The sequence below is a fragment of the Vombatus ursinus genome, unplaced genomic scaffold (genome assembly GCF_900497805.2).
Source record: "Vombatus ursinus unplaced genomic scaffold, bare-nosed wombat genome assembly UNPS02014773.1, whole genome shotgun sequence".
NCBI classification, from domain to species: domain Eukaryota; kingdom Metazoa; phylum Chordata; class Mammalia; order Diprotodontia; family Vombatidae; genus Vombatus; species Vombatus ursinus.
The window spans coordinates 1830559-1846497 of NW_020954551.1; the positions used below are offsets into that span (position 1 = coordinate 1830559).

Sequence of the window (15939 nt, forward strand, 5' to 3'; positions counted from 1 at the left end):
GAATGCATACAAACTCTAGATCGAAGTGAGGAGGTGATGAAAAAGGAGCAAGCAATGCCAGGGGGAATTTCATAGAAAAAGGATTAGGTAAAAACATGGAACACTTAAAATTTACAGTGACTTTTAAAAAATGGTTCAATAGTTTTTAAAGTGGAGGCAACTCGGTGATGAAAGGTGGAGGTTATCTGTCATTGCTGTTCTAATTTGAAAAATTTAAAACAAAAATCTTACCTGTCTCGAGCAGATCAAAGAAGCCATGATACACATGTGTGGTGTCAGAAAGAGCTTCAGTCTCATAATTAAAATACCAAGGACTGTATAAGCTAATAGTTGCAACGCATGATAAACCAACTGAAAAATGAAACAAAACACAAGTGTAAAACAAAAAATAATTTTTACTTAACAAGGGAAGAATTTTAAAGAATTGAACTTTTGCACTTTAAAAGAAATGGACTGCATGCCTTACCAAAAGGACTATTCTGTTTTTACTCAATTGTTTACTTTTCATTTGGTAAAAAATGACAAACGAGTTATTAAATTGCATCAAATAATTAATGCTAGTCAACTCAAATATTCATTCAGCCAACACATATTTCTCTCTTCACACCACTCTGTCTTAGGCCACCCTCCCTGCTAACAGAGCCCAGATTATAGGATCATAGAATCAGAGCCAGAAGGGACATTAGAGGTCTTATAATCCAATGTCCTCCCTCACTTTACAGGTGATGGACCTGGGCCTCAGAGAGGTTATGGGACTAAACATACAGTAAGGGGTGGAGCTGGGATTCCAACTCAGGTGGTCTGATTGCAAATCCATAGGTTTAATCCAGATGCTATCAGCAGAGTCAGAGGAAGATGGGGAAGAAGCAAACGACTAGAACGCCAACCCAATTACTAATTCAGGAAGGCAATTTGGAGAAACATGGGCTGCAAATGCAACAATGCTGTCTTAGGAGGACCCGTTTCAATTTATTAAAAAGAGGGATTACATCAAACACTATATTTAATTAGCTGTCAAGCTGTATGATAGCAAGCTTTTATCAACTCTAAGATGAAGACATCCATGCCATGCTTGTTTGAGGATGACCGATGACTGCTCAGAGACAGTTAATACACTGATCTGGGAGATTTGGCCTCTTTGCTTCTGGGTGCCACATTTTAGGAAGGACACTGACAGGTTGTAGTTCATCCAGAGCAGGGTAAGCCTGCTAGCAATGACTTAAACCCGTGCCCTTTAAGGATCCTTTGAAGGAATTGAGAATGTTTATTTACCCTGGATAGGATTTGTCAATGTTAGTCAACAAATATTTAGGAAGTGTTCATTATGTGCCAGGTGCCATGATAAACACCAAAGATACAAGGAAAGGCAAAAATACTGTCCATGCCCTCAAGGTCCCATTCTAATGGCAGAGACAACACACAAACAACTGAGGACATACAAGACACGTTCAGAGTAGCTGGAAGGTAAATCTCAGAGAAAAGGCAGCAGAGTGGGTGTGAGTGGGTGAAGAAGATGGCATGTAAGTCTTCAAGGAAGCAAGGGAGCGCACTAGGTGAAAGGGAGGAGACAGAGCATTCTAGATACAGTAAATAACCAGTGAAAAGATACAGCATCAGATGATGGGGAGTCACGTGCAGCAAACAGAAAGGCCAGTGTGGCTGGACTGTGCAATACCTGGAAGGGAGGAAGGCGCAAGAGACTGAAGAGGTAGGAAGGGACAAGACCAAGAAAGGCTTTAAAAGCCAAACGGAGGATTTTAGATTGGCTCCTCGAGGTAATAGGGAGCCACTAGAGCTTAATGAATGGGAGGGGATGGGCAGACTTGTGCTTTAAAATGTCACTTTGGCAGCTGATGGAGGATGGACTGGAGGGATGGAGACCAAGCAGGAGGCTCTGGCTATAGGCCAGGACTGAGGTGAGTGGAGAGAAGGAGGCCTACACGAGAGAGGATGGAGAGGCAGAAATGGCCTAATGGGGTTCGAGGTGAAAGAGCCTTTTGCCTCAGAAGCCACAGGGGCAGATTTTATTGGTATAGAACGAAGAAAACAGTTCACTGAGGATCAGTGCTACTCTGGACTGGAGTCTGCTACTATCACCGAGATTCTCCAAGCAGAAGCTGGCTGTAGAGGAGGGAGAAGTAGACCTCCATGACGCCTGGAGAGCCTCCTCACTCCAGTGTTTTCCGATTTGTCAAAGCCAGGCTGACCCATCAGAAGGAGAGGGAACGACCCCTTGGTGGCTACCCACAGCCACTGGAAGAGTGCAAACACGAAGGAAAACATGTGGGCTCTTAGAAGTTGCTCTGCTAGCAATGTCTTGGCAGGATTTCTTTACTATGAAGTTCCCAGAGCACATCAAATGAGAGGTAGTAAATTCACAGTCATCTGAACCTCACTCTGCTGTACTTTTCTACATGCTGACACTGGTCCTGCAGGGCTCACAATCCAGAAATTCTAAAGCACAGGCTAGCAATGACCAGGTTTGCATAAACATCCTTAATTCAGCCATATAGATAAATGAAAAGAAAAAAACCTTACGCATGTAAAACATTTACCTCTCCATGATCAAACTGGTGCTTCCTGGAATTCAAAAAGAATACAATAATTAAATTATTATTTGAACGGCTAAATAAAAATTTTCATTTGTTGTTGATATTATTTTGAAAAAAATTTTTGAAATAAAACTTCCTCATGTCAAACCGTGAACACACAACATCAATTGTAACGACTCAAAAAAGCATGTGAAATACCAATGTAAATGAATGGTAAATCAGCCACTTCCAGTTCCCTGATAATTTGTCACTTATTAGGTACCCACACATTACATGGCACTGTGATTGGGCCTCCAGGGTGTTCTGCGAGCCCGTGCTGCCATATTCCCTTTCTCTTCCTTTTCCTCTCCAAGACTAGAGCAATCAGAAGTTGCTAACTCATTGCAGGAAACACCTGAAATGCCGTAGCAATCCCCTAGTTCTATAATATTGAAAGGAGCCAGAGGTACAGCCCTAACTCTCCTGGTACTCAAGATTTTGTGGAAGATGAAGCTGAGTCCTTTCCATCCCCATCCCGCACACCTGCCTGCTTGAGGAAATGGGCACAGAGCCCACAATCTTTAGGCAACAGTTGTAAGACAAATAGAGAAAATGAAACAGCAACGTTCCTCCTTCTCCCAGCACTGCCTCCATTTTACTTACAGAGACACATTACAAGGTAAAGTTGGTAACTTTCTCTTCCACCAGTAGTCTACACAGAGAGCATGTAAGTAATGTTACTAAATGTCTGAGCTGCTCCTGTAAGAGGCTGGCTCTGCTTCTGCCAACAGCGCCATCCGGCTCATGTCCTGGAGCTGTTCAACATGGCCATGTGGGTCTTTCCAGCTTTTCTCTGGGGCTCTCCTGAAACAAGTGACCATGACAGGCAGGGAGGCCCTACCAGAGAGAAGGGCAGAGCCTGCATCTGGATCCTTAATCCTTTTGACCTGCCCCTCAATTTCCAAATGTTCTGGGTGGAGAAAAAGTCGCAACCACAGCAAGTTGCTGCTGGGTGGGAACCAATCTGTTCTCAGAAGGAATGACTGAGACCACAGGATCACAGGTCGGGAGCTGGAAGGGAGGAGCCTGAGAACTCATTTAATCCAACCCCATTATTTTACAAATGGGGAACCTGAAGCCCAGATGAGTTAAACAACCAAAAACACATGGATGTTAAGTGACAAGGTGGAGAAAGGGGCTGAACCATGGTTCCTTGAGTCCAAATCCCACACTCTTTTCATTGACCCATGTGTAAAATATCCTCAACCCTCAGACTGCCCACAGCATTTAAGAGGCACCATAGCCATATACCAGGTAAGGTCCCTTTGGACAGGGGCTACCCCTCACTGTTATCTTTGTGTCCCTAAGCCCAGCACAGTGCCTGACACAAGGAGGAGCTTGTGGAAGCTCATGTGGAAGGCCACAGATATCAGAGAAGTAGTGAAGAGGGCCAAAAGCACATCAAGCAGTAATGGACAGCAGAGTGTGTATGAAGCATTGGGTTGGATGCTAAAGTAACAGTATCTTACATTTTTGTTTCATACATACAACTTCACAAAAGCCTCTCGGGGTAAGTAGAGTGGATCAGAATTCTCTTTCGTGTACAGATAGAAGAGATTTCATAACCAAGGTCACCTCACCAGGAAGGGCTTGAGGGTGCAGTGTCATGCCACTGCCCCACATCATCATGCACATCACACGCCCTCTTCAAAATGCCAAGTAGGAAGAGTTCAGAAGTCCATGATTGTGATGTTTTATAACAAGACAAGAGATAGAAGGGAGGTTCCAGCAGTAATAGTGTGAAAGTGTGGTTTCTAGGTGAGGCTTCAGGCTGGGTTGAGAGACAGTATGGTACAGTGGATAGAGAGCCAGCCTCAGAGTCAAGAAGACCTGGATTTAAGTCCCATTCCTGACATCTACTGTCTAGGTGATCCTGGGCAAACTACTGAGACTCAAAGATTCTAAGTGTCAGGGCAGGTGCTGACGTACATTGGGAGAGGGAGGTACCCCAACAGGAATTCCTTAACTCGGATAAAATCATAGTTATAGGGACAAAAGGGTAGGAAAGAAAATAGTATGATGCTAGGTGAAAGGGATTAGATATGAGCAAATAAGGGATGGAGAAGCTTAACTTAGAAATGAAAGTGGATAGCACAAAAACTGAATAATAAAACACTTTGTAGCAGAGATTAATACAGAAATTAATATTTTAAAATGAATTACGTATTTACCTTATCTGTGTACGCTTAGACAACACACACAAAGTATCACTAATAGTCTGTGAACAGAATTTTTAAAACTTCAGATTAATAACTCCAGGAAAAAAAAAACTATTTCCCAACACTTACATTTTCTAAATTAGAAAACTGAACAGTATAAAGATAAGGGACAAGTCAGAACACTAAAGAGAAGCTCTTTTTATGTAAGAAGTGTTTTCCCCTTTTAATTACAAAAATTCTGGATACCTAGCTCAAGGACTGGCATTCCTAGGATTTAAGCACATCTTGCCCCAGTACAAGGACTAGGAAAGATCTCCTTAAATCACAACAAATGATGAATTTATCTTAAACTCCATGACCAGAAACAATCTCACCAGTTTCCCCAACCAATCCTTTCCTCCTCCTCCTTTTCAGATTGATAGTAATGGCAGCCCATCCTAAGGCATCCAAACAGAGAAGGCGAGCATCGGCATTCCCTCTTCTCCCCTTCTACCCGTATCCCATCAAGTTCCAAGTTCTGTGAAGTTTCCATCCTTTAAACCTGTTCTACCTTTCCCTTTCTTTTCATCAGCTGCTGCACCAGCTTCATTTAAGTTAAATCTACATAACCCGATCAAGTTGGGGTAGAGAGAAGGAAAAACAAACTAGATTCAACTATCTCCTTCTGGGCTTAATAAGGTTTTGGGGCACATGTGAAAGCCTGGATACAAGACATGCAGAAAACAGGCAAAAACCACGCATGCAAATCTAGAGAAGCTGCACTACATATGTGCATCACATTGATTCACCCAGTGCAAACCTACCCTTCTAACAATTGTGGCAAAGACCACAAGAACAACTGGAAGCAGCAACGTCCTCGTGTACCTCAATGGAGTCTGAAATTCAAAAAGGCATTTTAAGCTGGCGGATTATTTTGCTTCAAAAACAATTATCAATATGCGAAATTAAGTTAAAAACAAGTACTGGAATAGAAATTTAACAAACCACTGAGTCCTATTTTCCCATAACTTCCACTGGAAAATTGTACATGCATTCCTATGGAAAAGTCTTCCTTAATATGGGACTAAAAACGTGATATTAAATCTATTTCCCAAGTACCTGTTAGGTTAAACAGTGAACACTTGTGGTCTGAACGATTACTATCCATTTTTGTGTTTGCTATTCTTCTTTCTGACTTAACCAGATATAGAATTGAATATATTTTTCTTTGTATCACATAATTTCTAAAAAATTGATACTTAAAATGTTAAAGGTTGCACTACCTTTACTATCTAACCCTAGCCCTTTATTTGTGTGAAACACTCTTGCAGTGTTACTAGGAACAGAACAATCATGCTATGCGTAGTCAGGTTGGGGTGGAACACAAAAGGACCCATGGGAAAAACTGATTCATGAAGAAACTCTACCATGTCAGAGGGAAAAGACACTTAGAACTCTTTTACTTGGAGATATGAAGTTGAAAGCACACAGTCATCTACCAAAAAGCCCCGGCACTCGAGATGCCTCTCTAGCATGGAGGAGTGTGGCTCTGCACACTGAAGAAACTGAAATATGTAGCAAAAATCAATATTCATCTATTCTATCATAATCCTGTTTTACTGAATTTTTTGCTTAAGCAGCGTTCTACTATAAAAGTGTTGAGGAAGGATGGGCTTTGAAATTTCCAAAGTGACGTTCATTTGTTTTTGCAACATCATCCTAAAATCTATTTCAGCAAAATAATCAATCATTCTGATATCTGAAGTTAGAATCAGTTCAACAAAACTGCTGTGTCCTCTAAAATATTATTTATAAAGAGAGCAAGAAACCAGCCTCAAAGCATATCCTGTCTTCTATGGAAAGCTCATACCATTTTTGCTTTTACAATCATTTAAAATAAAATTTGTCATAATTCAATAACAAATATATAGTTTGTTAGATGCTTTAGAGAAAATTAATAATAATAATAATGGCATGAATATGACATTTTAAGGTTTCCAAAGCACTTCACCTATAAGATCTCATTTGATTTGTGTAATGGTTCTGTTATCATGTTATTCCCATTTTACAGATGAGGAAACAGAGGCTGAAAGAGGTTAATTGGCTTGTCGAGAGTCACAAGGCTACTGAGGGAGGATTTGAATTCAAGTCTTCCTGCCATTAGCCAATCCTTATAGAATTTATACACTAAAGACAAAATCAGCCTCAGCCCCTAGGCTGAGCTTTCACTGCAAGAGGAGAGAAGACAGAAGGCCTGGGAAGGGGAAAACAAAGGGTTACTTTAATATTTAATGGATAAAAGGGTCTTTCAGGAGTTTTGGACTTTTGTATCTGTGATCACGGCTCAGTACTGTAACTGAGTTTCTTTTATTACATGAGGATTTTACTACATACAGCTGATAGGATTTCTCTCACCTTGCTCTTTCATCACTAAGACAATACAAAATTTCAATAACCATTTCTAGGTTCCACAGAACCTTTACTCTTTGGTCCAGGGCTTAATAAATGATCGGATGTTTATTAACACAGAGCAAACACGCTTCAGAGGATCAACAGCAGAGGCCATCGTGTCCAAGCCCCTCATTTACAGATGAGGGAAATGAGGCACAGAGAGGGTGACTTGCCCAGGATCATTCAAATCTGGCTTTTTTTTTTTAGCATCTCACAATAAATCACAGAAAACAAATTTACAGACAAGATTTCAAATCCCGTTGTCCAATGAATGTATATTTATACCTGTCTTTGGAAAAATTTTTATGTTATTTTGTTATCTCTACAGTTAAGGTGGGTGGGGTCAGTACTATCTTCCAAATAAATGAAGAAACCAAGGCACAAGAATGCAAGATTCAGACTTTCCAATAATCTTAGTCCAGCGTTTCCGCCATCATTTTACAGAGGGAGAATCGTAAATTGGCTTGTCCCCAAAGTGACCCAGGGGCTGACAGCAGTCCACCAGATTACACTCTGCTTGCTCTTGAACAGTGAAATCCTGAAATGCTAAGTTCATAAAATGAATGACACTTTGAGATCACGGAAGCACTCGGGAGAGTAAGCAAAGAGCCGAACACTGACGGGACATGTTTGGCTCTTGAATAAAGTGCCCCTCCATTTATTTCTTCATCTATAAACTCCTGACCATACCTTATTCTTTTTCTACTTGTCAAAAAAAGAGTCAACCATAAAGCACTCTGCAGAGTGACCTTTCCTTGATGCAGCAGCACCTTCTTTGTGCAAAATGAATGGCCAAACAGAGCGCCACAGGCGCCGAGAAAGGACATAGAGAAGCGCACTCTCACCTCTTTTTCCATGAAGTCAAACTCTGCAGCACAGGTGTACATTAAAGTGTCAAAATCCTTGTAGCTGAAGAATTTGGATGTTAACAGGTTGCTGATGTGAGCCTAACAGAAAATAAAGCAAAAGGCAATTCAGTGAGGGATTCTTTAAGACTTTAGTGCCAACACTTAGAGATAATCAGCAAGCTGCCTCCAGGGGCTGCCCGGCAGCAGGTCATCACCTCCACCTTCGGCCTCCCCGGTTCTGCACTCGTCTCCAGTCCTCTCCCCTCTGCCCCACTTAACTGTGGCCTAAATTCCAAGGTCTCAGCTCCGCTATCCACAAGCTTGCTGAAAACAGAACAAAAACCAGATCTCTGAAATCTCTTATTCATACACTGGTTTAAATGACTATCAAGGTCCGGGTTTACAGGAGGCCTTTACAGTATTTTAGCTGCATCAACTCCTTAAGCTAAAGTACAAATTCTATTTAAAATCTGAGGTCTCACCTTTACTGGTAGAAGATCTGGAGGATGGGGAAACTGGGCATCGGTGTGCCAACACCCTTAATAAAATAATATCAGCTAGTGGATAAAGCTGTCTCTGCTGTCACAGCAAAAGATCAGTTATGTCCTAAAGATAAGTGATTTAACGCCAAATGTTATCGTAAAAGGACAGTGAAACTGACCTTTAAATCAGTCAATTCGTTTCAATCGATTCAACAAACATTTATTAAGGCCTATTATGTTCAAGGTACTGTAGGAGAATTAAGGAAGGGAGAAAGATAAGGTTCAATTTTCAAGTAGCTTCTCATTAAGTTCAATTTAACAAACATTTGTAAAGAACCTATCAAGTGCACAGCACTAGCCTACTAGGTCTTGTGGGAGATAGGAAGTTCATACAAGTCCCAGAAGTTGTTTGTCTTCCCTTTTGAATGTAAGCTCTCAAAGGGCAGGACCACTTTGATCTTGGTCTTCCCAGCACTGTCTGGCAAGCAGCTGGCACTTAAAGTCTTGTTTATTGGTTGACTGAAGTTTATAGTCTAATGTGGGGGAGGGGGAAGAGAAGGACACACAGATAACTGAAATAACTATTAATACAGAGTAAGTACAAGAGAAAGAAGCAAAACAAAGTCCTACATGATCTAGTAACTGCCAGAACAAACCAGGAATTATATAAGGCTAGCATAAATGCTAACTTTATTAAACAGTTACTAGTTTGTAGGAACTAAGAAAGGTTCAGATGCCCCTAAAATCAGTTCTAACTTTCTTTCCTACCAAAGTCTTAGAATATATTATTTATTATTCCTAAGGACATTGAAAAAACCCTTTCTCATCACATTCAAACTATAATTTGAAGCTAGAGTTACCCTGTTGGTGCCCCAGCAGAATGCCTTGCCTTCCGAGAAGGTGGAAGCATCAGATAAGCTCTTTCTTCTTTCCTCTTCCACACCACCAAGCCTCTGAGTAATCTCTCCAATCTTCGTCCCTCCTCTCAGCTCTGAGACTCAAAGACTTTCTTCCGCGCTCTGTGGAATCTCGTTTCTTCACCGTTCTAATTTTTTTTTTATTTTTTTTGGGGGGGGGGCTAGGCCATGGGTTTAAGTGACTTGCCCAGGGTCACACAGCTAGTAAGTGTTATGCATCTGAGGTTGCATTTGAACTCAAGTCCTCCTGAATCCAGGGCCGGTGGTCTATCTACTGCGCCACCTAGCTGCCCCACTTCACCATTCTACAGAAACTGTTTTGCCAGGGTCATCCAAGACCTTATCAAGTCCAACACACTTTCCTCAGTCCTCACCCTCCTTGACCTTTGTGTACATTTTGACGCGCTATTGATTAGCACCATCTTTCTACACTCTCTCTGCTCCCTCCCTGGCTTCCTTCTTTTCCAAGGTTTTCTCTCGTGGCTCACATGACCCCTCTTCCTTAGTCTCCAAGACTACTTCCCCCTTTTTACCCCTCCAGGCACACAAACTCCAGTGCTTCCATCTGGACCACCCTCTCCATTACTTCCATTAACATCTCTATAAGGATGACTCTCAAATCTTTATTTCTATGTTCCACTCCTTCCCTGAACTTCAGTTTCACATTTCCATTATTGTTTATATGTCTAGACAACACTGCAAACTCAATTTATACAAAATCAGACACACTTTATCTTCCTAAACTTACCAGTCCTCCTAACTTCCCTATTTCTGTGGATGGTACCACCACTCACTCAGGATGAAAACATAAGGAGTCATCCATGACTCATTCCTCTTCCTCTAACCCACTATGAACTGTACCACTGAAATATCTTTGGAATCTCAAAGACCAGAGGTATCCTCCCACCCCCTTTCAATTCTCATTTGCTAGCAAACCTGCTCAGGTCTTCACTCCAATTGAATTAGAACATTATAACAAATAGCATCCAGTCATTTTCCTAAATCCCTGACTATGTTATCCTCTTGTGCGAAAACTTTTGGTGCCTTCCCAATGACTTCAATAAAAAATATAAACTCCTTGGCCTGTCATTCATAGTCTTCCAAGAATGGCTCCCACCTATAATTATTGCAGCTTAATTTCATATTACTTCCTTTCACTCAGTCTATGCTTTAGTTCTGATACTACTGTTGGACCTTGTCTAACCTGGCTCTTCCCCCATGAAGTGCATTTGCACAAGCATTCACCTGTGCCTTCAAGAGGCTATTTTCCTACTCCCCTGACCCCAACTGATGATCTCCACACCTCCTGAAATCCCTGGGTTTAACCACCTACCGGATCTCCCAGTTAACAGTGATCCCCTCCTCCTAGAATCTCTCATCCTATTTGACCCCACCGTCAAGCACTAAAGCAGAAGACCCTTGAGGACAGTGACTGGGAATGCCCCCTCATCTTTGTGTTCTCAAGGCCTAGCAGTGGCCTTCAATATAGCAAGTACTTAATAAATATCTTCAATACAGCAAGTACTTAATAAATATCTGCCAAACTGGAAAAATTAACTGCCTTTTAACAATTCAATTCCCTAACTCATTAAACATCTGCTATGTGTAAGGCACTGTACTCAGCCCTGGGCTTAACAAAAACAAAAATAAAAGGGTCCTGAACTTAAGGAGCTTCTATTCTGCTACCATGTTTGATAGCAAACTCATTTCTACATCATAATTGCTACGTATTTACTACTTCCAGGGGTACCTCCTATTCATACTTGAATATTAAGAACTATCAAACTATTTAAGTGAATGTTCTACTAAAACCTATAAACTAGTAGCAATATTAAAGACGTCACAAAGGAAATAAACACAAGGATATCATCAATTTCATAGAAATGATCCTCAAAAAGTTAATATCACCAAGGTAAGGTGTTGATCCCCAAGTGGAATACCTCAAGAACACCAGAATGATAAGAGCAATTTAAGTTTCATCTACAAAAGGATAAAAGAGATAGCAGGAATACACAGCACTACATTCCCTATTTCTCCCAACAAAGAGGTCTTTATTTCTTGGAAGGATATGAGGGGGTGGGAAGAAATTTTCCCAATGAAAGTCTGAAAAGTTGTAGAAGTCTTACCAGTCCCCTCTTGCCTCCAGCAAAGTAAATTGCTTACCATTGAAAGTCAATAATCAGCGTGGTGATGTTCTGGCACTACTAATATTATAACCCAGTTATTTCTCATTTGCTTTCTAGGATACTTAGCACACCATGACGTTATGTTGGAAAATTCTAGATGAACCCTTACACTGGTCATTTTCTTTTAGTTCAAAAACTCTGTTTGGTTTATTGCTTTAAAGAGCACACTCTCTTTCTGTCTCTCTCTCTCTCTCTCTCTCTCTCTCTCATACATACACACACACACACACACACACACACACACACACACAGAGCATCTCCTGATGTTTACTTTGTACATGATGAGATGTTAAGAAGCAGTCATTAATTAGTAATCATGTGAACAAAAATCACTTTTTTGATTCTGGTAAAATTATGTCATCCCTCCTACCTCAAATCAATTGCAAGTATTGTTAATTAGCTTGTATTTTATTTATAATTTCTGAAAGCCCTTTGATTTGATTTCTCCTAGGTATAAGAAGCAGTAGGAAAACAGTTCGAGAAGATTCCCAAAAGCCTGCATTTCCACCTATTTAGTGTCCTTCTAATTAGAGAAGTATGTCTTCTGCAAAAGTTCAATTTGGATAAATCAGTTAAGATTTATCTTGAAATCCCCATAATGTCAAAACACCAGAAACATACCAGTAACAACACAAGCCAGTTATCAAAAACAATAAAAAAAGACACGTAGCCCCACTAAGCACTTTGATGCTGTCTCAAAGGTATCTTGGAACCTTTGAAGACTTCTCTTCTGTCACCAGATGGGACAAACAGAAGCCAAGAAACAAGGCAGCAAAACATGGTGCTAGAAGCCTCAATTTATGATCAAGAACATGTGAGTTCAAATATTGGCTCTGTCGAGGCATTTAACCTGAGCCTCAGTTTCCTTATCTGTAAAATGGGAAGGTTTGGACTATATCACTGAAATCCCTTTTAGCTCTAAATTCATTGATATTATGAAAATGCATGAATGGCCTCTAAAATATATTTGTTGGGGATTCCTTAAGAATATGTCCATATGTATAAAAGTTTCAGCACACTTATAATATGGATAGCTAACTAAAGTGTGATAATTAATAATAGAAAATAGTTTTAGAAACTTCTGGAGATATATGCAAACATAACATGCATGCTCAGTTCATAAAAATAGATTAGATTCTGTATTCTAGTTTAACTTAATGGTAATTTTTTAAAAACCTAAATGTGACAAGCTTCAAATGGAGGATGATTCAATGAAACAATCATTTATCAAGTCTTCCCTTGTATAAGCTATAACATACTTACATCATCAGCTATGCCTAAGATTTTGGAGGTCAAGTACTTCAATAAGACTGTTCCAAACAACCAAGTACATCCTTGAATAACCTAAAAAATAAATATAAAAAAACTAGATTTCTTAAAATGACATAAAATTACTGTGCAAGCCTTAAATGATAAAACACATAGTTCAATTACTTACAGAATGAACATTACTGGTATCTAACAACACAGTAAACATAAGGAACAGAATGCCAAAATTAATATGTAAGAGTTAAAATAAAATAATGCTACTGACAATTAGTGTTTCAAACTAGTATGTTTTATAGAAGGCATACATAGCAATTAGAGTTGAATTATCCTTGCTAAACACACACGCACAGAGCTATCATTTCATCATCAAACTTTTGCTCATTTGGCCTTGTCACAAGGGACACAAGAGTAAAATAAACAAAATCAACATGTTTTCCTAGTCAAAGTAGGTCCAAAATAACGGTCCAAGCCTGCTTCATGCACGCAAGGAGCAGCACCATCCCAGGCAGAGTCACACAGAGGGTGCTGCGGTGCCTCTCCACTGAATTACACCCAATACTTTATTTTCCTGAAGTTTACTTGGAAGAGGAAAAAAAAGGTCCTGTGGGTGACATAAACAATAAGAATAACAAAACAGAGCGAAAGCCCCATTGGACCAGATGGCTTCTTACCCATAAGCTGAGTTCAGACACATTCGCTTTCAGGAGATGTGGTCTCATTGCCAGGATGCCCTAGCAAAGGCAGAGAAAATACACAAGAAACAGTCAAGAAACCAGTTAGAATTGGTAAATATTTGAACGTTAAAAAATATAGAAAGCTCAGGGCCCTCAAGCATGTGAATGCTACTCAACTGCCAAACATCCCAGGAGTGATGAGCCCCCTTGCCTCTTGTGCCTCACAAAAGGGTGAGAGAGGGGGTTCATTTCTCCACACTGGAAGCTCTCCAAAGCAAGGAATAACCAAGTCAGTCATTTTTAGCTCTTAAAAATAGGCTCACCACACCCTATAAAGTAACAAATTTCCACACACAAAAGGATTTAATCACGAGTGTCTAGAAATAAAGTTTACCACACTTTGTCCAGGATCTAAAATGAATTTCACATTCATCATCGAATATAAAATGAACTAAAACAATCCAGAACTCAACTCTGACTACACTAGAGGTTTCTTTAAAACACCAAGTATATGCTTACTCTGAAAAGATTTTTTTTAAGTCTTCATAATCTATGTTCCAGCTAATGTCTAAATCTAAAACTGAAGTTAGAAGAAGGAAAGAACTATTTAGCACATTTGTGAACTGGAGTTAAACTTACATGTCAACTCCAATCATCTCAATGCACTGACATGTCAGTAGTCTATCAACAAATGATAAGTGCTGATTTCTACGTATTTTACTTTTCAAAAATCAACCAATCAATATTATTAAATGCTTACTATGTGCCAGGCACTATGCTAAGCGCTGAGGATGAAAAAAAAAACAAAGAGGCAAAATATAGTTCTTGACCACAAGGAACTTACAATCTAATGGGGAAGTTGACATGCAAGCAAATCTATACAAAGCAAGCTATATACAAGATAAAAAACAAGAACAAGGAAGCATTCAATATGTTCAGAGTTGGGGCAGTTGTGATCAAGGTACAGGACTTAAATTAGCAAGTATTTGGTCTTCAAGAAGGAAAAGAAAAAACTACAAGTGAGACCTAAATGAACTTGCTAAAGGTTTTCAATACTTTAAACATGTTACCACACTGCCCATTCCAATTTACTTTAAACTTTGCAAAAATATCATGAGAGATCAAATACCAAAACTCTGACACCCAAATGAAAACCTCCTATAAGAACCTTCTATTTCAGTAAAATTCTGGTTTCAAACACTGAGTGCCACATAAATATAAATCCATGTGTTTATAGATAAACATATGTAAACAACATGCTATATTCTGAAGCTGCTATTTTAATACTATTTGCATATAACACATACAAATGTGTAAAATATACATAAATATGCGCATACACATACGCTCACTTATAAGCTGCTTGGAACCGATCTGATTCCTCTGAACTTGCCCACACGGACAGCAGGATTGCTTCCCTCTCCGAAAGGGTTCACCCCATATTTTCCCATTCCTCACATCCTAGAACAGAAGGATGGGCCAGGAAGGGAAGGGCAGAGACAGTAACACAGCCAAGATGCGAAAATTCCACCACCTGAGGAAAAGTGACTTTTAGCCCCCAGGTAAGTACAAATTTCTTCTCTTTGTTGCTCTGGTGAGAAGAATTCCACCATTATGCTAGACATTCAATCAATCCTTCATACATAAAAGTAATTAGCCAGCACATGAAGGCAAGAGCACAGTTACATATTATAAGCAGTAATTTTTAAAATTAAAAATGTAACAATAGGACTTGTCTTTCAGAGGCCAATTTATACAAAAGCACAAGGAATTTAGATACATGGGGGAAAGTCTTGAGAGTGAGAGTTGTGAAACAGTGTAATGGGGTAGCCCAATGAAGGAAAATATAAGGTCATCTTATTAGACTGTCTGAAGATGAAGATGAAGATAAGATGCTTTGACATCTATTTTAGTTGGTTGGTTTTTATCTCTGGAGGAAACATTTGAGGATTCAACATGGTGTTTTAGAAACTTCAGGCGGTGCCCGGAGAGAGCATATTTGTACAAAATGGGACAAAAAGAGGGTCTAAAAGTTGAACATGTCTTCAGTGCAAAGTATTAGAGGGAGCACAGCACAGGGGTAAGTCTTGAAAACAGGAAAGCCTGGGCCCGAGTCCTATGCCTGACACAGAGCTACTATGTGACCACAGAGAAGTGACTATGTAAGTCTCCTTAAGATGATACATTACATTGGTCCAACCATTCTGTAGAGCAATTTGAAACTAGGCCGAAAGGGCTAGAAAACCATGATTCAACAATACCATTACTCGGTCTGTACCCCAAAGAAATTTTTTTAAAAAGGGAAAAGCACTTATTTGTACAAAAATATTTATAGCAGCTGTTTTTATAGTGGCTAAGAACTAGAAGTTGAGGGGATGCCCAT

General features: G+C 39.8%; 1 protein-coding gene across 1 annotated transcript in view; it reads right to left on the reverse strand.

Moving 5' to 3' along the window:
* The window catches only part of DPY19L1 (dpy-19 like C-mannosyltransferase 1), a 116495-nt gene that overhangs the window by 18828 nt on the left and 81728 nt on the right, over nt 1–15939 (reverse strand). The window contains exons 12-18 of the mRNA XM_027863955.1: nt 13554–13613; nt 12877–12957; nt 8026–8127; nt 5554–5625; nt 4763–4809; nt 2556–2580; nt 232–351 (exon numbers count right to left, since the gene is read on the reverse strand). Coding sequence (XP_027719756.1) covers nt 232–351; nt 2556–2580; nt 4763–4809; nt 5554–5625; nt 8026–8127; nt 12877–12957; nt 13554–13613 — 507 coding nt within the window. The remainder of the gene's footprint in view (nt 1–231; nt 352–2555; nt 2581–4762; nt 4810–5553; nt 5626–8025; nt 8128–12876; nt 12958–13553; nt 13614–15939) is intronic.